The sequence below is a fragment of the Prionailurus viverrinus genome, chromosome D3, assembly GCF_022837055.1.
Source record: "Prionailurus viverrinus isolate Anna chromosome D3, UM_Priviv_1.0, whole genome shotgun sequence".
Classification (NCBI taxonomy): Eukaryota; Metazoa; Chordata; class Mammalia; order Carnivora; family Felidae; genus Prionailurus; species Prionailurus viverrinus.
Window position 1 is genome coordinate 22,406,272 of NC_062572.1, and position 21,374 is coordinate 22,427,645.

Genomic DNA, 21,374 nt, shown 5'->3' on the forward strand with positions numbered 1-21,374 from the left:
GAATGTTGATAATAAGGGGAAGGGCATTATGTATGTGTGGGCAGAAGAGGTGTATGGGATATCCCTGTAACTTCTCTCAATTTTGTTATGAACCTAAACAGCTCTAAAAAAATAGTCAAATTAAAAAAAAAAAAAGACAAGAAACATTCAAAATGCATAACTATATATGTATTTATATAGATACATAGATACACAGTGGTACATAGATCAATTTTAAAATTAGAAAAATATTAAATATCTAACAATAAGGAATTAAATTGTGATAAAATTTTAGACTATGACAAACTATTATATAACTACCAAAAATTATATGATTCTCTGATAATTGTTTAATATGAATAATGGGTATATGAAGGCTCATAATGCTATTCTCTCCACCACAATACATCTGATTTTATTAAAAATAAGACAAGCCAGGGGCACCTGGGTGGCTCAGTCGGTTAACTGTCCGACTTCAGCTCAGGTCATGATCTCACAGTTTGTGGGTTCAAGCCCATGTCAGGCTCTGTGTTGACAGCTCAGAGCCTGGAGTCTGCTTCGGATTCTGTGTCTCCTTCTCTCTCTGCCCCTCCCCAACTTATGCTCTGTTTCTCTATGTCTCTCAAAAAATAAATAAATGTTAAAAAATAAAATAAAATAAAAATAAGACAAGCCAGGGGCACCTGGGTGGCTCAGTCAGTTAAGCATCTGACTTCAGCTCAGGTCATGAGCTCACAGTTCGTGAGTTTGGGCCCTGCGCCAGGCTCTGGGCTGACAGCTTAGAGCCTGGAGCCTGCTTCGAATTCTGTGTCTCCCTCTCTCTACCCCTCCCCTGCTCATGCTCAGTCTCTCTCTCTCTCTCTCTCTAAAAAATAAAACAGGGGCGCCTGGGTGGCTCAGTCAGTTGAGCAACCAACTTCAGCTCAGGTCATGATTCCACGGTTTGTGAGTTAGAACCCCGTGTCAGGCTCTGTGCTGACAGCTCAGAGTCTGGAGCCTGCTTCTGATTATGTGTCTCCTTCTCTCTCTGCCCCTCCCCCACTCATGCTCTGTCTCTCTCTAAGAAAGAAATAAACATTAAAAAATTTTTTTAAATAAAATAAAAATAAAACATTAAAAAAATTAAAAATAAATAAGTAAAACAAGCCAAAGAAATCATCCAATTTTAAAATGGGCTAAACAGAAAAAGATCTGAAGAAATATATATCACAGTATTTATTTTTATTTTTATATTTTGAAGTTTATTTATTTATTTTGAGAGACAGAAAAAGTGAACTGGGGAGGGGCAAAGTAAGAAGAAGAGACAGAATCCCAAGCAGGCTCTGCACCGCCAGCACAGAGCCTGATGCAGGGCTCGAACTCACATACCATGAGATCATAACCTGAGCCGAAACCAAGAGTTGGACGCTAAACCAACTGAACCACCCAGGTGGTTCACACAGTATTAAAAGTACTTCCCTTTGGGGCGCCTGGGTGGCGCAGTCGGTTAAGCATCCGACTTCAGCCAGGTCACGATCTCGCAGTCCGTGAGTTCGAGCCCCGCGTCCGGCTCTGGGCTGATGGCTCGGAGCCTGGAGCCTGTTTCCGATTCTGTGTCTCCCTCTCTCTCTGCCCCTTCCCTGTTCATGCTCTGTCTCTCTCTGTCCCAAAAATAAATAAAAACGTTGAAAAAAAAAATTAAAAAAAAAAAAAAAGTACTTCCCTTTGGATTGCAAAATCAGACAGAGGGTAAGACAAAAAACAAAAAAAGATGAAAAAATTAGCTAAGAAGATGAATATATAACTCATAAAAGAAAAATACAAAGGCCAATAAGTATAGGAAAATGTTCACTCTTGGTAATAAAAGAAATGACTATTAAGACTCAGTGAGATAACTTTTTTCCCACTCCAATTGGGAACGAGTCAGAAAAAGGAAGAAAATAGTATTCAGTATTGATAAAAAAAAAAAAAAAAAAGAGAAATAACATGGTTACTGGGAAAATAGGATTTTTCACTTCAATGTTTTTGCAGGGCAATTTGGCTATAAAAATGAAAAGTCTGAACAAAAACAAAGTATCTTTGACCCCATACCTCCATTTCTGGGAACTTATCTTAAGTGTATGTTGAAGGTTATGCCAAGTTATAAGGGTATAACTAAGGTCATCAGGTTATGCTAAGATTATAACTAAGGTTATGCTTACAGACTGTAAGATCATTCATTGGTAGAACTTTGACAATAGTGAAAAATTGAAAATCACCTCAATGTTCAATAATAGTTGGCAATCAAATGAAATGTCTACACAGCAATAAAAATGATGCTGTGGAAGTAGAATATTTGACATCAAATGGCATTTGTGATACAGTAGGTGGAAAATGCCAGTGTTTTATTTTATTTTATTTTATTTTATTTTATTTTTTTTTTTTTTATTTTATTTTATTTTAATTTTGTGAGAGAGAGAGAGAAAATGTGTGCAATTTGGGAAGGGGCAGAGAGAGAGAAGAGAGAAAGAGAATCCCAAGCAGGCTCTTCACTGTCAGCACAGCGCCAGATGTGGGGCTCAAACTCACAAATCATGAGATCACAACCTGAGCCGAAATTGGATGCTTAACCAACTGAGCCACCCAGGAGCACCCCCATGCCCTGGAAAATGCCGTTTTAAAAAAAAGCATGGGAGTCTGTAATGACATCTCTGTGAAAACTGTTTTTTGTCTCTGTAAACAGAGAAGTGGGTTTGATGCTCTCAGGTGATGATGACTGCATCTGGGAGGTGGAATTGAAAGTGTTTTGAATTACTCTTAACTATACTTTGTGATTTTCCTAAAATAAACCTGTATCATTTTTATAGAAAGAAAAACACAACCAAAGCTTCTTTTGCTCTAAAAAAAATGTTGTGGATGACTTTTTAATGATGTGGGGAAATTTTTTTTAAGTTTATTTATTTTGAGAGGGAGAGAGAGGGAGAGAGAGGAGACAGACAAAATCCCAAGCAGGCTCTGCTCTGTCAGCACAGAGCCCAACACGGGGCCCAATTCCACACACCCTGAAATCATGACCTGAGCCAAAACCAAGAGTCTGACACTTAACCAACTGAGCCACCCAGGCACCCTGGGAAATTTATATTAATGATATGTTCATATGCATATATAAATCTACATTCATAACTCATACCTTCATGTTTTATATAATGTTTTAATATGTCCATAATTATATTCAAATGAATTCATACTCATTATGTACAAATGGCTTCATGTACTCTTAAGCCACAAGAGCTCTCAAGGGTCCAGGAATCAGGGGTGCATGGCTGGTTCAGTTGGTAGAGTATGCAACTCTTGATCCTGGGGTTGTGAGTTCAACCCCCATGCTGGATCTAGAGATTACTTAAAAAATAATAATAAAGAGGTTCCAGGAATCCACTGAAGTGGTTTGAAGAATTTATCAGTGTAAAGGGATAAATGGTAATAATGTTGGGGGAAGAAATGGCCCATCCTTTCATGAAATTCTCACAGGGATACAGGACCCAAAAGAAGATCAACAAATACTTTAAAGTAAGATCAGTATGGGGAAGAATACAGTGGTCAAAAGCACAGACTCTGAATTAGACTGAGTCAACTGCATCCTGTCACTTAATCCTCCATGGGCTTTGGATAAGTTAAACTCTGTATCCAAGTGTCTACATCTATAAAATGAGATGAGTAACTATCACAAGGAATGTTGTGATATTTAAATGAAACAAGATGCCTAAATTTGCTTAGAATCAGCCCCCGTACATAAGTCCTGAATACAAATGATAATTATTACCATCTTATTTTCACCTCAATAGTGAAGCCACTATTATTTTCTATCTTGTGCTCTTTTATAGATTTTTCAAAATTTCTACAACAAAGATGCATTATTTCTTCAGTGATATAAAAAGGTAATCCAACAAGTGATAAAGGAAATACAGTTGTCCCTTAAACAACATAGGGGTTAGAGGCAGTGATGTCCCTGCCCTGTGCAACAGAAAATCTGCGCGTATGTTTTGACTCCCTGAAAACTTGACTGGAAGCCTTACTGATAACTTAAACATTAATATATTGTCCATTAATATATTGTGTATGTTATAGGTATTATATATTATATTCTTACAATAAAACAAGCTAGACAAAAGAAAGTGGTATTAAGAAAATCACAAGTTGGGGAGGGGGGGGAGCCTGGGTGGCTCAGGTGATTAAGCATCTGACTCTGATTTTGGCTCACATCATGATTTTGTGGGTTGTGAGTTTGAGCCCCAAGCTGAGCTCTGCACTGGCAGCGTGAAGCTTGCTTGGGATATTCTCTCTCTCTCTCTCTCTCTCTCTCTCTCTCTCTCTCCCCCTCCCTCCCCTATTTGTACTCTCTCTCTCTCAAAATAAATAAAGAAAAAATAAAAAAGAAAATCATAAGGAAAATACCTTTATAGTACTGTCTTGTAGCTATCAAAAAAAATCCACATGTAACTGGATCTGTGCAGTTCGAACCCATGTTGTTCATATTGTAAAAACAAAAACAAAAGATTAAGCTAATAATGATGCATGATTCTAGGAAGAAATCTGGATCAGGAAAAACATTTCAATAAGGAATATTAGGACAATTGGCAAAATCTTACATTCTCTTACAAAGTCCTTGGTCCTTAAAAGATGATAATGAAGTAGAAGATAATCATGTGTCTACTAAATGTTAATAATTGGTAAATCTAGGTGAAAAGTATACAGATTCATCATATTCCTCTTTCAATGTTCTCATAATTGAAAAGATTTTGAGATAAAAAGTTAAAAAGTTTACTCCAAAAACAGCCTTAAAAAGTTTCATAATTTGTCACTCTTTGGTGCTTATCCACAATTTACGGTTTTTTTAAATATATATATAATTACTAAAGAATATTTATTCTTTAGAAATGCTATTACAAAGTTGAGAAGGGAGAGAAAAATACAATTGGCATTTGGTGTTGGCTTCAGACTTAGGAGGGAACTAGCTACAAAGAAATATGTTTAAGGCTCCAGTTGGGAGGGAGGGGAGAGGATTGGCCATCTGACACAAAAACTAAACCCACAAAGTAAACTGTTACTGTAGAACACAAAGACATTGTATTTCAGAGTTTAAGATAGGAAGGGAAACTAGCAAAGGGTTCCCCCTCTGGGTTACAGAGGGAAACAGTCTAAGGAAGCAAGACTGAACCAATGACAGAGTAGTGCATTTGAGAGAAGCAGTCTCTAAGGGCTTTAACAAGTATAGTTAGTTGATGAAATGTGCTCAAAGGACTTGGTTTTTACTTTAACATAAAATCTTGGTACTTCAGGCAAGAATAAAATAATCCATTTAAAATCTGTAAAGCAAAAGGGTTTCTTTTTATTTTTTTTAATGTTTATTCATTTTTGAGAGAAAGTATGAGCGGAGGAGAGGCAGAGAGAGAGGGAGAGAGAAAGAATCCTAAGCATTCTCTGTGCTGACAGCAGAGAGCCCAATGCGGCGCTTGAACTCACAAACCATGAGATCATGACCCAAGCTGAAGTTGGACACTCAATCAACTGAGCCACCGCCCAGGCACCCACAAAAGGGTTTTTAAAGTCTGTTTTGAGATCTACTCTAGCTTCCACCTGAAGCACCAAGAATCACGTGATAAACTTCTCCACAGATCTGAGAGTTTAAAAGATCAAGGGCCTTCAGCTCCAGGCCCAAGTGCAACCCATCCGACTGTATCTACTACGCTTCTATCATCTCACAAAGCATTCCCTTATTCAGGGGCACTGTCAGCACATCTGGACTGATGTGCATTCCTGATAAGTGTTACAAAAAAGGTCCAACCTAAATCCCATCAAGTCTTTAGAGAGGGCTTCTCAACCTCAGCACCATTGTTACCTTGAGCTAAATAACTTTGCAGCGGGGGCTGTCCTGTGTGCACTGCAGGATGCATAGCAGCATCCCTGGCCTCTACACAGTAGGTATCAGTTATACAACCTCCCCTTCCTACCTATCCTATACCATTTTGACCAAAAGGAAAAAGAAGTCTCTAGACACTGCCAAACGCCCGGGGTGAGTGGAGAGGGCAGCTAAATTGCCCCAGTTGTAACCTCTGATTTACAGAAAATAAGTACCACCACAAGGATGCAATGAGACAAATCCAGAAGGGGTCCTCCTTAGCCTCCCTACTCAAAATGGGGTACAGAAACCAACATATGCAAGCATAGAAACTAGTTAGACATGCAGAATCTCAGGCCCACCCCGGGACTCCTGAACTGATTGGACTCAGCACAATCCCCAGGGGAGGTTCATAGGCACATGGAAGTTTGGAAAACACAGTACTACAGAACTACCAACTCAGAGTCTTCAACATGTCACATGTTTGGGGACAAAAAGGAAAGGTGAAATTGCTTTAGATTAAGACTTAACAGGTAGATTAAACAGAAGTTATCAGAGAATTAATGAAACCTAAATATGTACTAGATATTAGATGATATTATAGAATTGACTTTGTCCAATGTGACCATGATATTGTGGTTATATGTGAAATCAACCTATCTTTTAGATATGTGTAAGAACAAAATGTCATATTTATAATTTACTTTAAAATAAAATGTAGCCAAAAAACAGATGAAGCAAATGCGGCATAATAACAGCTGTTAAATCTAAGTGTTGGGTGTGTGAATTTATTATATTATTTGTTCTTCTTTTCTATGAGTTTGAAATTTTTCACAGTACAAAGTTTGAAAAGTCTAAATGCAATGTGGTAACCTGGATTGGATGCTGGAATGAAAAAAGGTACATAAAGTGGGAAAACTGATGAAATATGAGAACTGTCTGAACTCAGTTAATAGTACTATACCAGTGCTAATCTCATAGTTTTGACAAATGTACCATAGTTAGGAAATATTAACAAGGAAAACTGGGTGAAGGGTATATGTGAACTCTCTGTGCTACCTTTGCAACTATTCTGTAAACCTATTATGCCAAAATTAAAGGGTTACTTTTTTTTTTAAGTTAGGAAAGAAACAGCCAAGAAAAAGGGGGGGGGTGGAGGGGTGGGCATAGCAAAGCCTCAAACATACTTATAAAAGTCTTCATAGTACCGTCCCTTGTGATCCTGTCGAATTGAGGCTCGGTTTATTTCAGGAAATTCATCTGAAAAAGAGAAAACAACACATGTAGATCAGGTTGAGAAGAGAAATTCACAGTTTATCTGCTCCTCCTTCTGGGTTGAAGATTTGCATTACCAAAATAAATGAACAAATGAATGAATGAAATTATATCAAGTTGGCTTTAAGATGAATCATGGCCCACAGACTTCTTGCATCCACTAATGGACTGTGTTGTTTTCCATTTTACCCTACGCTCATTAGAGAAAAAGTGGGAAAGATGAGTGGGAAAGATGAAAAAGGGAAAGATGATAAAGAATGGATGGAAAGCTTAATAAAAAGAACTATAGGGGGTGCCTGGGTGGCTCAGTCGGTTTAGCGTCCAACTTCAGCTCAGATCATGATCTCACAGTTTGTGAGTTCAAGCCCCATGTCAAGCTCTGTGCTGACAGCTCAGAGCCTGGAGTCTGCTTTGGATACTGTGTCTCCTCCTCTCTCTGCCCCACCCCCCATACTCATGCTCTTTCTCTGTCTCTCAATAATAAACATTAAAAAAAAAATTTTTTTTAACTGTTAGCATTAAAAAAGGAACTGTAGGAGAAAGACTTACCAAGAGATTTTGCATCATAGAAAGTTCTAGAAAATAGGACCACTGTCACTTCATGACTACAGTTCTTCTCCTAGGAATGAGTAGAGAAAAAGCAGCTCAAGTTTATTTCATTCACTTCATGATGAAGCAGCCTGCATTAACATAATATTCTCAATTCTAGGAGACTCAGTGGCAGCACACTGTATTGGATGATGCCACATCATTGTAGGTTGCATGATGCAGTGAACAGAGCACTGCTGGAGTGAGACGATGCAGGTTGAGTCCTGGCCCGGAAGTTTACCACTATGTAACCTTGGGCAATAGTCCCAGGGATGCAAAAAGTGCTTCGAAAACAGCAAATCATCAATATGTATGGGTCACTATCTCTGTTCTTGATTTGGCATGAACTAGATGAACCCAATATCAAAGGATCATGGTATTTGTACCTGCTTCATGGTGTTTTTAAAATTTCTTCAGAACCATAGTTTAGGAACAAGAACAGAACGCATAGTGCTGAATGTAAGAATCAAATACACCCCCCACATCCTACCACTGTCATAAAATCAGGGTTGGGAGCTGCTCAAGATGCAGCAGTTGAAGCCAAGGTGTCACAGTATCTTTGGATTGAGATGGGGACTAGTGAGAATAAACATTTCCATGGAGTCTGGAAATCAACGTTCTGGAAACAGGGTGTTTACAGATAGCATGAAATGTGGCTTGCACCAGTAAGCCAGCAAGCCCAGTTTCAGTTCCTCACGGATCTTCGAAGATGAGTGCTTCCACTGACCAACCCCATCTCTAACCCACCATGTTGACTGACTACACAATTCAGCATTTACCGTGTAAGGTATATATACAACATGATGCACATAACATGCCACCTTATATTCCCCCATGGATATATCTCAAGTGGACAGAAATTCCTAAATACAAGCAACAGCACCAAGAGCAGAGTGCTAGGAAAGAGCAAATCTTCATTAGTCACCTACTAATTTATTGGATGCCCAGTGCTCCAAACTCAACTCCAAATTTATCTGACTTTGGTGTAAGTGATAAATAAGAATAAATGCCTTACAATGATTGGACTGGTATGGGTATATGAGCCTCTCAACTCATGTGACAGTGGGGCTAACATACAACAGGTGGCATGGCCTGGGGTAATAATACAGACAGGATAGCACAGAGGCCACGATCTCAGGGTAGCTCTGGGAGAATGGAGGGCACCAGATGAGAATCCTCATTCTGCTTTCACATGCTGTTGATCATGGGCAAGTTACCCAACTTCACTGAGCTGTACTTTCCCTACCAGTATTAACAGGAGCAAGAGGATTGAGTGAGATAATGTAGGCAAAACACATACCATGATACTAGGTATGTCAAAATACTCAATGAATGTTAACTGGGACTACTACTATTATCCCCACCCCTACTATATTTTGGGCTCTGAAATGAATTCATGAACTCCCATGCTCAATCCTGCTGTCCACAGTGTTAGCTGTAAGTTATTCAATAGGAGGCATAAAGAACAACCGAGGTGCCTGGTGGCTCAGTTAGTTGAGTGACTAACTCTTGATTTTAGCTCAGGTCACGATCTCACCGTTTGTGGGATCAAGCCCCATGTTGGGCTCTGTGCAGCACAGCACAGAGCTTGCTTGGGATTCTCTCTCCCTTTCTCTCTGTGTCTTCCCTGCTTGCTCACTCTCTCTCTCTCACTCACTCAAAATAAATAAACTTAAAAAAACTGTAAAAAGGTATAAACAACGTTCACCTTCACCAAATATCATTAAATCAATACAGAGTGGCTACAGAAAGTTATTTTAATTCATTTTCAAGCTCCCGCTTTAAAACCAAGTTTTAAAAAAATTTTAAAACCAAGTTTTAAATTTTTAAATTTAATTTTTAAAACCAAGTTTTAAAAAAATTAACAAATCCTAAGAGTGAAGTCCTATAAACTAATGACTAGGCCTATGCCAAACCCTACCCCTATTATCTAATCAAAAGTCCATTCATAGACTGTAGGGTGAGGGGACATCTAAGGGACACTGAGTCAGACTTGAAATGGAGGTTTTCACACACCCAATACTGAAATGGCCACTATGTGGTCCAAGGTGACCATTAGTTAGCCCACCTCAAACTTTAGCCCCTGTACTCAGGCAGACACAAAGGCCTCATCACTGTTAAGCCACATGACTGCAGAAGCCTCCTGGCTGGTCTGCTTAATTCCATGTGTCACTTCACCACACTGCTCCTGGCCACTTGGACTACTCTTTCCCCAAATTCTCCCCAGCTTTGATCATATTGACCACTTGCTTGAGAATCTTTAATAGTTCCCACACTTCCTGTCAAGTCCAAACTGCCTGGCTTGATGTGACCCCATCCTTTGAATCTATCTTACTACTTAATTATTCCCTACACTAACCCTCTGTGAAGTTGCCTAAGACCATACCCTACTCTCATGCTCATCTACACCCTTTTGTTCAAACTGTTCATCTGACATATCCTCTCCATCTTCCTTTCCAACCATCCAAACCTTCCTCAGTCTTCAGGTCCAAATTCAAAAGTAAATAAAATTCTAACCCCTAAAACATATGGCTTTCTATTGTTTCAAATATGTAGATGCAAGCTCCCCAGCAGATCCGTAAGTTCTCTGAGGGCAAGCGTCATCTATTTCCATACCCTTCACAGCTGATGGATAGTGCCCCCATATTGCTGAGGTAGGAAGACGGTACTTAGATTCAACTGAGACCTTACTATGTACAGATGCTTTAAAACACCTTGTGAGGCAGGGACTATTATAATCTCTATTTTGCAGAAAAGAAAACAGAGGCTCAGAAAGACTGACTACTCCAAGATTTAAAAAAAAAAAAAAAAGCTAATCAGAGCAGAATCATAATTTTAAACCCAGTCCGTTTTTATCCAAACCCCACACTCTTTGCCACAACATAATGTGACCTCAAATAGCTCTCCTACATTAGGTCTTTGATCCCCCTTGAGTTAATTTTTGTATATGATGCAAAGTAAGACTCCAAGTTCATTCTTTTGCATATGGATATTCAGTTGCCTCAGAACCATTTGTTGAAGAGACTCTTCTTTCCCTCATTAAATGGACTTGACATCTTTGTCTAAAATCAACTGACCACAGATGTATCGATTGATTTCTTGTACTCTCAATTCTATTCCATTGATTTACAAATCTATCTGAATGCCAGTACCACATGGTTTTGACTATTTGGCTTTGTAGTAAGTTCTGAAATTACGAAGTAAGAGTCCTCCAACTTTATTGTTCTTTCTCAAGGTTGTTTTGGCTATGCAGGATCCCTTGCAATTCTTCATAAATTTTACAATCAACTTTTCCATTTCTGCAAAAAAAGGCCACTGGGATTCTGATAGGGACTGAACTATAGTTTGAGTAGTATTGCCACTTTAACGGTATTAAGTCTCCCAATCTATGATTATGGGTTGGTTCTTTCTCACTTATTTAGATCTTTATTAATCTCTTTCAGCAAGGTTTTATAGATTTTAGCAAACAAATACTGCACCTCCTTGGGTAAATTAATTGAAAGTATTTTATTCTCTCAGATGCTCTTGTATATGGAATTTTTTTAAGTTAATTCTCTTTTTAATTTTTGTTTTAAGTTTATTTATTTATTCTGAGAGAGAGAAAGAGAGTGAGTGGGGAAAGAGCAGAGAAAGAGGGAGATAGACAGAATCCCAAGCAGGCTCCTCACCAGCAGTGCAGAGCCTGACACAAGGCTCGAATTCACAAACCGTGAGATCATGACCTGGGCCAAAACCAGGAGTCAGACACCCAAGCAACTGAGCCACCCAGGTGCCCCAATTTAATTCTCTTTTTAAATTTAATTCCTTGGGGGAGCCTGGGCGACTCAGTTGGTTAAGTGTCTAACTCTTGATCTCAGTTCAGGTCATGATCTCAGGATTACGAGTTCAAACCCCCTGTTGGGCTCTGTGCTGGGTGTGAAGCCTACTTAAATAAGTACATACATACATACAATTTATTTCTTTGCTTTTAAATTTCTTGTTCAGAGTGTTCATTGCTGATGAAATACAACTGATTGCTTGTGTTGATTTTGTAATCTTGCAGCTTTGCTGAATCCATTTCTTAGCTCTAATAGTTTTTTGGTGAATTTTTTAGGATCTTCTACATATAGGAGATCATCTGTCAATAGAATAGTTTTATTTCTTCTTTTCCAATATGTATGCTTTCTATTTTTTTTCTAGTTGCTGAGGCTAGAACTTCAAGTACAATGCTGGACACCAGTGGTGACAGCAGGCATCCTTACCTTGTTCCTAATCTTTTTTTTTTTAATTTTTTTTTTAATGTTTATTTTTGAGAGAGACTGTGTGAGCAGGGGAGGGACAGAGAGAGGGAGACACAGAATCCGAAGCAGGCTCTAGACTCCAAGCTGTCAGCACAGAGCCCGACGCAGGGTCTGAACTCACGAGCTGTGAGATCATGACATGAGCCAAAGTCAGTCGCCCAATTGACTGAGCCACCCAGGCACTCCACCTTGTTCTTTATCTTTAGGAGGAAAGTTTTTAGTCTTTCACCATTGAGTCTGATGTCAGCTGTGGGTTTCTCATAATTGACCTTTATCATGTTGAGGCAGTTAAAGTAATTAAATCTATAGTTTTATCAATTTAGGCTTTAGCTTAGATACTTTAACTAAAAGCAGCTTAGTAGAAACAGTGTATTTTTAAAATCTGCAATGAATAAGTTTATGTAATGAGGTTTACTATATAAAAAACATACCTTCCACTTGGTAAAGAGATCAGCAAGGAAACCATTCACAGCTTTCTCAAAATATAGATCCCCTGAAAAGCAATGAGAAGAGGGTGAAGATTATCTTTATTTCTTGTTCACAATATCTTCTCTCAGTAAAATAACAGGGACGAGACCAAAGAGAAGGTGGGTTCTGCTGTATCTTAAAACAAGATCCTAAAAGCCAGATGTATAGAAGTGTTCAACTTAGACTTTCTACCAAGCCAAATTTAGTATCTGCCTAAGAGGCCATGGCTCCAAGGTAACATCCAAGATTGAAACACTTTGATGATTTAAAAATACAGAGTTGGGGTGCCTGGGTGGCTCAGTTAAGTGTCCAACTCTTGATTTCGGCTCGGGTCATGGTCTCACAGTTCATGGGTTAAAGCCCCAAACGGTTCAAGCTGACAGCATGGAGCCTGCTAGGGTGTCTGTCTGTCTCTCTCTCGCGCACGCGTGTGTGTGCGCTCTCTCTCTCTCTCTCTCTCTCTGTCTCTGTCTCTGTCTCTCAAAACAAACTTTTTTTAAAAAAGAAAAATACAGTGTTATCTTCAGAATGAGACGAAGAATATATACTAAATGTGAGTATTTCACAATGACGTTCAAAGTTGATTAGAAGAGGACCCTGGGCATTCACTGAATTATCATTTGCAGTTCTTGCTGTTCTTAAGTGACCTTGATGACCCATGGCACAAATTTGCTTACAATTTGCTAAACACAAATATGAAATACATGCACTATAGGGTTGGTGTGTTGGACACAGTATCCACACCTCATAGCAGCTTTTCTTCCCTCTACTCATTACATAGTAATTCTAATAAAATGAGACCAACATGGAGATTTCTCTGAGTGACAGGAAGAGAAATGAAAGATATCAAAGAAAGTGTTGGTTCCTACCCACAGAGTGACTTTATGACTTTTCAACCTATACTTACAGAACAATTAAAGATCTGAGAAGTCAGATTTTCCATTAATACTGTACAGCATTTCATGGAATTCACCAAATAAATAAATAAATGTCTGTCTGTGTGTGTGTGTGTAAAATATTTACTTTCAATATATTTATTTTCGCATTTGAGGATTTATAAAGATCTCAAGATACATTTTTAGAGAATGTCAACATCTTGCTATAAAATGATACCAACTTGAGGGAAACCAGAAATATCTACCCAATGGCAGCTACAACCATCAGTTAGGGACAGTACCATAAATATCGAAATCCCACATTTCACAGCTCATCTGAATAAATATGTAAACCATAGCCGACGTAGAACGGAACACCACCTGAAATAAACAAAAACATAGTTGCATTAAAAAGCAATAATGTAGTTTCAGTTGTGCAAGAAGAAAAAGTTCTGTAGAGTCATTTCACAACAATGTAAATGTACTTAACACTATTGAACTGTACACTTTAAAATGGTTAAGACATGGGGCGTCTGGCTGGCTCAGTCCATAGACCATGTGACTCTTGATCTCAGGGTTCTAAGTTCGAGCCCCAGATTGGGTGCAGAGCTACTTAAAAATAAAATCTTAAAAGGGGCGCCTGGGTGGAGTAGTTGGTTGGGCGTCCGACTTCAGCCAGGTCACGATCTCGCGGTCTGCGAGTTCGAGCCCCGGGTCAGGCTCTGGGCTGATGGCTCAGAGCCTGGAGCCTGTTTCCGATTCTGTGTCTCCCTCTCTCTCTGCCCCTCCCCCGTTCATGCTCTGTCTCTGTCTGTCCCAAAAATAAATAAACGTTGAAAAAAAAATTAAAAAAAAAATCTTAAAAAATAAATAAAAGAAATGAAATATAAGACAGTAAATCTTAAATGTCTTTAACCCCACCCCACCCCCCCAAAAAAAAAACCAATGATGGAAGATTTCCTCAATTGTGGCATGGGATTTCTAAAAGCAAGCTTCATCCCTCACATCATAAACTCTGAAGAGAAGATCCTGTCCCTGCCTTTTAGGAAATTATAGTAGAGGATTAAGATGTGCAAAAGACAGCAACATATACAAACATTCCATGAAGGTTCTCATAAGAAACATAGGAGAAAGGACAATAAATCTACCTGGGAAAGAAAAGAAAAGCTCATTACGAATGTAGAACCTGGGCTAAGATATGCCAGTTGATGAGCTGCCAGTCTAATAAATTATAATTCACATCGTACACGCCCTTCATACCCAGACTGCCTCAGGAACTAGGAAGGCTTTCCAGAAGCAAGGAAGCCTGAGAGGAGTGCGGAAGGATGGATGAGTAGCTTGTAAGGGGGGAAGGCAGGATCTAAGTGCTCTAGGCAGGAGAGAGTAGTATGTGCAAAGATACAGAGGCAAGAGAGATGTGGCATGTTTAAGGAATAGCAAATGGTTCCCAAGGGCAGGACAGGATAGGGTGGGAGGGTTTGGAGGGGAGGGGCACATATGGGAGAAGTGACAAAATGAGCTCCAGACTCAACTGCCTCCCCAGATTTCTCCTCTCAGAAGTCCAACAGGTATCTCACAAATATCTTTTCTCAAATGCTTCCAAATGGCTCCTCCTGTCTTCCCCACGTCATAAATGACACCACCAACTGTCTATTGAGCTGATCAATTCTTCTCTTTCCTTTGCTCCTTATATCCAATGCATCAGCAAGTTTTGTAGACTCTATCCCAAAATGCATCCCAAGTCTGCCCACATCTCTCCGTTGCTACAGCTCTAACCTCAGTCCATGCCACAGTCTTCTAACTTCTTAAGCCATTTCTCTGCTTCTACTCTTGCCCCTACAAACAATGCTCTACACAGAGCCAGAGTGGCTACAGCACATACTGTGGATGCCTATGGCACATCCTTTCTTCCTACATAATGGGAAGCCAACACTATTCCAGAAGGCAAGGGACTATCAAAAGACTAAACCTCCCGGCTTCCTAAGTAGCTCCTCTCTCTTCTACCTGGAATATGAAGTGGTTACAGCAGCTCCAACTGAACCATGGAAGCCCAATCCTGAGGAAGGCAGAACAGGAAGACAAAAAAACCTATCTAGATCACCAATAATTGTGACAATGCCATCCTAGCAGTGAATGGCCTACCCAGTGACTTATTTTACCAGAGAGAAAAAAGTTGACTTTGCTTGCCATTGCTACTTCAGGTTTTTTTGTTCAACAAAATCCAACTAGATGGCTCTCTGAGCTTGGCCCCAGTTTGTGGCAACATGGTTAAATGCACCACGAAAATTAGAATTGTCGGTAAATACAGGACCTGTTATGGGGCCTCCATCAGGAAAATCGTAAAGAAAATTGAAAAAAGCCAGCACAAGTACACATGCTCCTTCTGTGACAAAACTAAGATGAAGACGAGTTGTGGGGATCTGGCACTGTGGTTCCTGTAGCAAAGAATAGCCCATGCTGCCTGGACACACAACACTTCTGCCATCACAGCAAAGTCAGCCCTGAAAGAATTCAAAGACCAGTAGAAGTTCCACCATTTGAAACATCACTAGTCTATAACAAAGGTATTAACTTATGTAACAACAACAAAAAAATCCAACAGAATAAGTAATCTTTTGAAAGCCTAATTTGGAAATCACTCCCCCCTTAAAATCCTTCAGCAGATCGTCCTTAGAATACACTCTACACTGGTTACAAGGACCCGCATGAACTGGCTGGAACCAGACCACCTTCATATCGACATCATTCTCCCTACTCATATCCTAGGCTTCTGTCACACTGGCCTCTCACAATTGTTTCTTCTGCCTGGAACGCTCTTTGTCTCAACCTTCATACACTAAGTCTCACCTTTCTGGCACCTTCTCGGAGACACCTCCCTGCCCACCTTTGTAAAGAAGGTCTCTTGTTATTCTCTACCACAATGCCCATCTCTTTCCCTAGAAGTTTTCATTTATCTCACTTGTTTACTAAGGTGGCCACACTCAGTCTTTCTCATTACCCAATTAATTTCCTTTGGAGTATTCATCATAATCTGTAATTACCACATTTATGGACTGGGTATCTACTTACATCTATCTCCCCACTACAGTGTAAGCTCCTTACTGGGAGGGATCTTGTTTGTGCTGTTTACCCGTGCATCCCCATTGAATGGGAATTCCCCACTCTGAATTCCCCTCTAGAATGAAGGATATTCATGGATAATGTTCTGTACCAGTTTGTTTTTTAAGTAATCTTTACGCCCAGTGTGGGGCTCAAACTCATGCCCCAGAGGTCGAGAGGCATGCTCTACCAACTGAGCCAGCCAGGAGCCATTAAAAATTAAGTGTAGGGACACCTGGGTGACTCAGTAGGTTGAACGTCCGACTCTTTGATTTCGGCCCAGGTCATGATCTTATGCTTTGTGAGATCAAGCCCCACAATGGGATTCTCTCTTTCCCTCCCTAAAATAAAATTTAAAAAATATATTAAAAAACAAAGTATAAAAAAAAAGTACAGTAGCTGACACACAAGAGGTGTTTCCATATTATTTATTATAAGTGTATGAATAAGGTTGAAGAGGTAAACATACACCAAATTATCCTAGTCTTTGTAAATCATGCTTAAGAGTAATATCTTTTTTTTTAATGTTTATTTATTTTTGAGAGAGACAGAGAGGCAGAGAGTGAGCAGGAGAGGGGTAGAGAGAGAGGGAGACACAGAATCTGAAGCAGCCTCCAGGCTCTGAGCTGTCAGCACAGAGCCTAATGCAGAGCTTGAACCCACAGGCTATGAGATCATGACCTGACCCAAAGTCAGATGCTTAAGCGACCAAGCCACCAGGCGCCCCAAGAGTGAATTTCTAGAGGGGCACCTGGGTGGCTCAGTCAATTAAGTGGGCTACTTTGGCTCAGGTCATGATCTCACAGTTCATGAGTTCAAGCCCCACATCAGAATCTCAGCTGTCAGCACATAGCCCATTTCAGATCCTCTGTCCCCATCTCTCTGCCCCTCCCCGGCACGTACATGCACTCGCTCTTGCTTGCTCTCTCTCTCTCTCTCTCTCTCTCTCGCTCTCTCTCTCTGTCTCTCAAAAGTAAATAAACTTAAAAAAAAGAGTAAATTTCTAGAAAACTGGAGAGAAGCAAAACAAGATCACTATACCAATCTATGCCCACTAGAGCTGCAAGAAACTTTAAAAAATCTCACACCAAGTGTTGGAAAAAAAATGAAAAACAACAGATTTTTATATATTGCTACTAGGAATACTAAGTGGTCCAAAGAATTTGAAAAAGAGTTTGGCATGATTTTACCTATAACCCGTATACTCTTAATTATAGAGTTAAAATATAGTATCAAGTACAAAAAAAGCTAGCTAAAAAGGACTATTTTTTTAATTTCACTTTAATAAAGCTCAAAAATAAGCAAAACAAATATACAGTAAACTGTTTAGAGTAACATACGTATGTATTAACACTACGCAAACAAGGAAAAATACAAAAATAAAATTCAGATAGTAGTTACCTATGAAGGCATTGGTTCTCAACTAGGGCCATTTGGTGATGTCTGGAGACATGTCTGGTTGTCGTGACCTGCAGGGCACTACTGGTATCTAGCGTACAGAGGCTAGGGATGCTGCTAAGCATCCCACAGTACACCAGACAGCACCCCCACCACAACACTGCCATTTTGGACCAGATAATTCTTTGGTCTGGAGATCTGTCTTATACATTGTATCATGTTTAACAAGATTCTTCACATAATCCTAGCTGTGACATATAAAAATATCTCCAGACATTGCCAAAAGTCCCCTGGGGAGGCAATATCACCTTTAGTTCAAACCACTGCTCTCAAGGGAGGCAGAGGATGAGAACAAGGAAGAGCAGACAGGTGGTTTCACCAGCATGGGTAATGTTTACAGTTGTTCAGTTTGGCTTTTTCCAACTGGGATAAAGAACCAAAGAACAAGATTTCCTTTGCAAAGGTCTCTGTTCATGTTTACCGACTGCAATCTTCTACTGAGTTTAACCTTTGCGATGTATTCGTAGGCAAAGAAGCCTGCAGGTTAGACACTACACTTCCACATTTAGACCTCTTTCAGAAGAGAAAATGAAGATCGACCCCAAACTGGATAGATCCAACTATAAAACACTAGAATTTCAGACATCCTTGACAATATTAAAATAGTATCTACCTGAGAACAGTAGCCATCAGGAGACAAGTTTTTGCTTGTCTCTGTTTTGTCTTTTGAGTTCAGGACTCAGACATAACAGTATGAAGAAACAAAACCACAAACGCATTTTATCAATCTCACCCTGGTATCTTCGCTGATATAACCACACATGACCTTTTCATTCTTGACCCACAGCTCACCAGCCTGTGCCCTGAAAAGATATACATGCAAGAGTTATTACAAGTCTTACATAAACCAAGAAGAAACAGGGATGACTTCAGGGTGGCTCACTGCACTCTCATATTTATCCTCAAATGACCTGGCCAGTTACAGATTTCCAGAAAGCCATGAAAAGATTACACAACATAAAGAATTCTCAGAGTGTACTGAATTTGTATGACAGTTCTTAATCTGGGACTCTATAAACAACATGGCATTCTCAGGAGGGATTCAGGAAATCCATGATTTCTCTGAAATCATGCAAAGTTTTCTGGGCAGAGAATTATAGCTTTTGTCAAATCTCAAAAGGGTCCACATCACAAAAACAGTTAGGAAGAACTAATGAACAATTTTGCTAATCCCAGCCTTCAACAGTTGTGAAAGTTCTGTGAACTTTCTCATGAACATGGAGTTTCAACAGAAACAAAATCAATCCTAATATCAGAATTAGAAGATAAGCAGTCATGGGGACATCTGGGTGGCTCAGTCAGTTAAGCATCTGCCTTCGGCTCAGGTCATGACCTATCTCGAGGTTCATGAGTTCGAGCCCCACATCAGACTCTGTGCTGTGCATGCAGAGCCTGCTTCAGATCCTCTGTCCCCCTCTCTGTGCCCCTCCCAGGAGCTGCTTATGCATGTGCGCACACTTGCTCTCTTTCACTCGCTCTCACTCAAAAGTAAATAAATAAAAACTTAAAAAAAAATGCTTTAATAAAGAAGACAAGCAGTCAGGAGGCATATAGGGACAGGGTTCACATTCAATGGAAGCCATTCTGCTGAAAACTTTTCATGGCAATTTGGTATTGCATTTGGGGGGCTTAATGTCTTTTCCTCTGCAACTTTTTAAGGGCACAAAATGGACAGTTCAAAGAACATGGCCTTCTGAGGAGATCAGACTTGAGTGGAACAAGTCCCATCAGGAATCTAAGTTCTAAGAGTCACTGAACTAGCTGAATAGCCATGGGGAAACAACTCTGTGAGACCCAGTGTCCTTATCTTAAAAAAGGAGATAATGACATCTACTTTGTAGAGCTGTTCCGAGAATTAAACCAAATAATGTGGGGAAACTATTCTGGACAGTGCTGGGATAGGAGGTGCTCAAGTAAGTACTAGCAGGTATTTGCATTAGCAAGAACTATACCACTGGTAAATATTAACACAAAATGCTCTTCTGGAAAGGAAGTGGTAGCTGTTATCTGAGTACCTCATAATCATCCCTCAACCAGCCACTCAAGCCCTTCTCTTCTACCAACCCCAAAGCAATCTCCTGTCTGGCCCTAAGCAATCAGTCCTCATAAAAAAAGAAGAAAAGATAAAATCAAAGCAAGGAAAATGCTGTTTACCATGAGTCACAGCTCAGCCTACCTGAGAAACATTGGACAAATCAGTCAGCCTTACGGGCTTTCCCTCCCACCTGTAAAATGAAGAAAGCTGGACCAAGCCCATGGTTTTTAAAATATGCTTCCCAGGGGTGCCTGGGTGGCTCAGTTGGTTAAATGTCCAACTTAGGCTCAGATCATGACCTAACAGTTTGTGGGTTTGAGCCCCACATAGGCTTGGGATTCTCTTTCCCTCTCTCTCTGCCACTCCCTGACTCGTGTTTTCTCTCAAAATAAATAAATAAACTTTAAAAAAAAAAAAAACATTAAAATATGCTTCCCAGCTCTGCTTTCAGCAACAGGGGTGCTTTTTGGCATTCCTCTGCTCAGTGTGTCTGTGAGTGGACAAGTAGCAAGCCTCATCTGAGAAGGCACTTCTGTTTCTTTAACAGAAGGAAGGATGCAATGTTCCCAAGATCTCTGAGTTCTATTAGCAGGAAGTACTCTGCATACAGGCTACTGAATGCTAGATTAACCAGATCTCTAAATGGAGCTCATTGTTACTGCTCTAACTCACCAACTTCTGCTAGTATGTATAGACAAAGTAGTGTTACAAAATTTGGGCTTAGATTCCTGCACCTCCACTCTCTGTGGAGGTCAAGCCACAATCTTTCTGAGCCAGTTTTTGAAAAATCAGTATATGTGGTTAATAACCCTGCCCCATCCATCTTCTACAGCTCTTGGGAAGATCCAATGAGATACTATAAATGAGAGGACTTGGTGAACTATGAAACAGTTATCATTCCAATGGAAATGGTTCTTTATAACACACAGAGAAAATGCAATCGTGACCTTTGCTCCTAAACCTAAAATCTGCTCTTACCCAAACAGGAATTGAGGTTGGCCCTGAGGTAGCTTCTCTGGTCTTTTCCGCAGATTCAAGGGAAGAAACAGAGCCACTGACAGATGCAAATGTAAAATCCATATCCCCAGGGCAAAACCCAAGAGTGCACATGGCTTCCTACAAGAGAGGCAGAATGGCACATGGCCAACTCCCAGGAGGGTAAAGGTGACCTGGGGGGCACTAGTCCTTAATTATGTAGCAGCTTGGGCAGGCACTTCCCCTCCCTTTTCTATCAAGTGAGCTGCTGGGAGTCAGTGATCTCCACTATCTTTTACAGCTAAATTTCATCATTCTGTGAATATGAAGTTAAAATAAATGCAGAGTATGGTTGCTGTAGTGTCATCCACACAGCACAACTTTGAACAACCTAAATGTCCAGCAATGGCAGACCAGTTAAGTAAACAGAGTATCATGGAACCATTAAAACAATATTTACAAGGAGTTTTAACTTCCAGAAATGTTTA

The 21,374-nt window shown here is 39.9% G+C and overlaps 1 protein-coding gene across 9 annotated transcripts in view; it reads right to left on the minus strand.

Annotated features, from left to right (window-relative positions):
• DEPDC5 (DEP domain containing 5, GATOR1 subcomplex subunit) overlaps positions 1–21,374 on the minus strand; it is a 127,058-nt gene that overhangs the window by 93,861 nt on the left and 11,823 nt on the right. For all 9 annotated transcript variants that reach the window (XM_047827806.1, XM_047827812.1, XM_047827813.1 and 6 more), the window contains 5 exons: positions 18,610–18,679; positions 13,622–13,700; positions 12,408–12,469; positions 7,658–7,727; positions 7,021–7,093 (listed from right to left, as the gene is read on the minus strand). In XM_047827806.1, the coding sequence (XP_047683762.1) occupies positions 7,021–7,093; positions 7,658–7,727; positions 12,408–12,469; positions 13,622–13,700; positions 18,610–18,679 (354 nt within the window). The remainder of the gene's footprint in view (positions 1–7,020; positions 7,094–7,657; positions 7,728–12,407; positions 12,470–13,621; positions 13,701–18,609; positions 18,680–21,374) is intronic.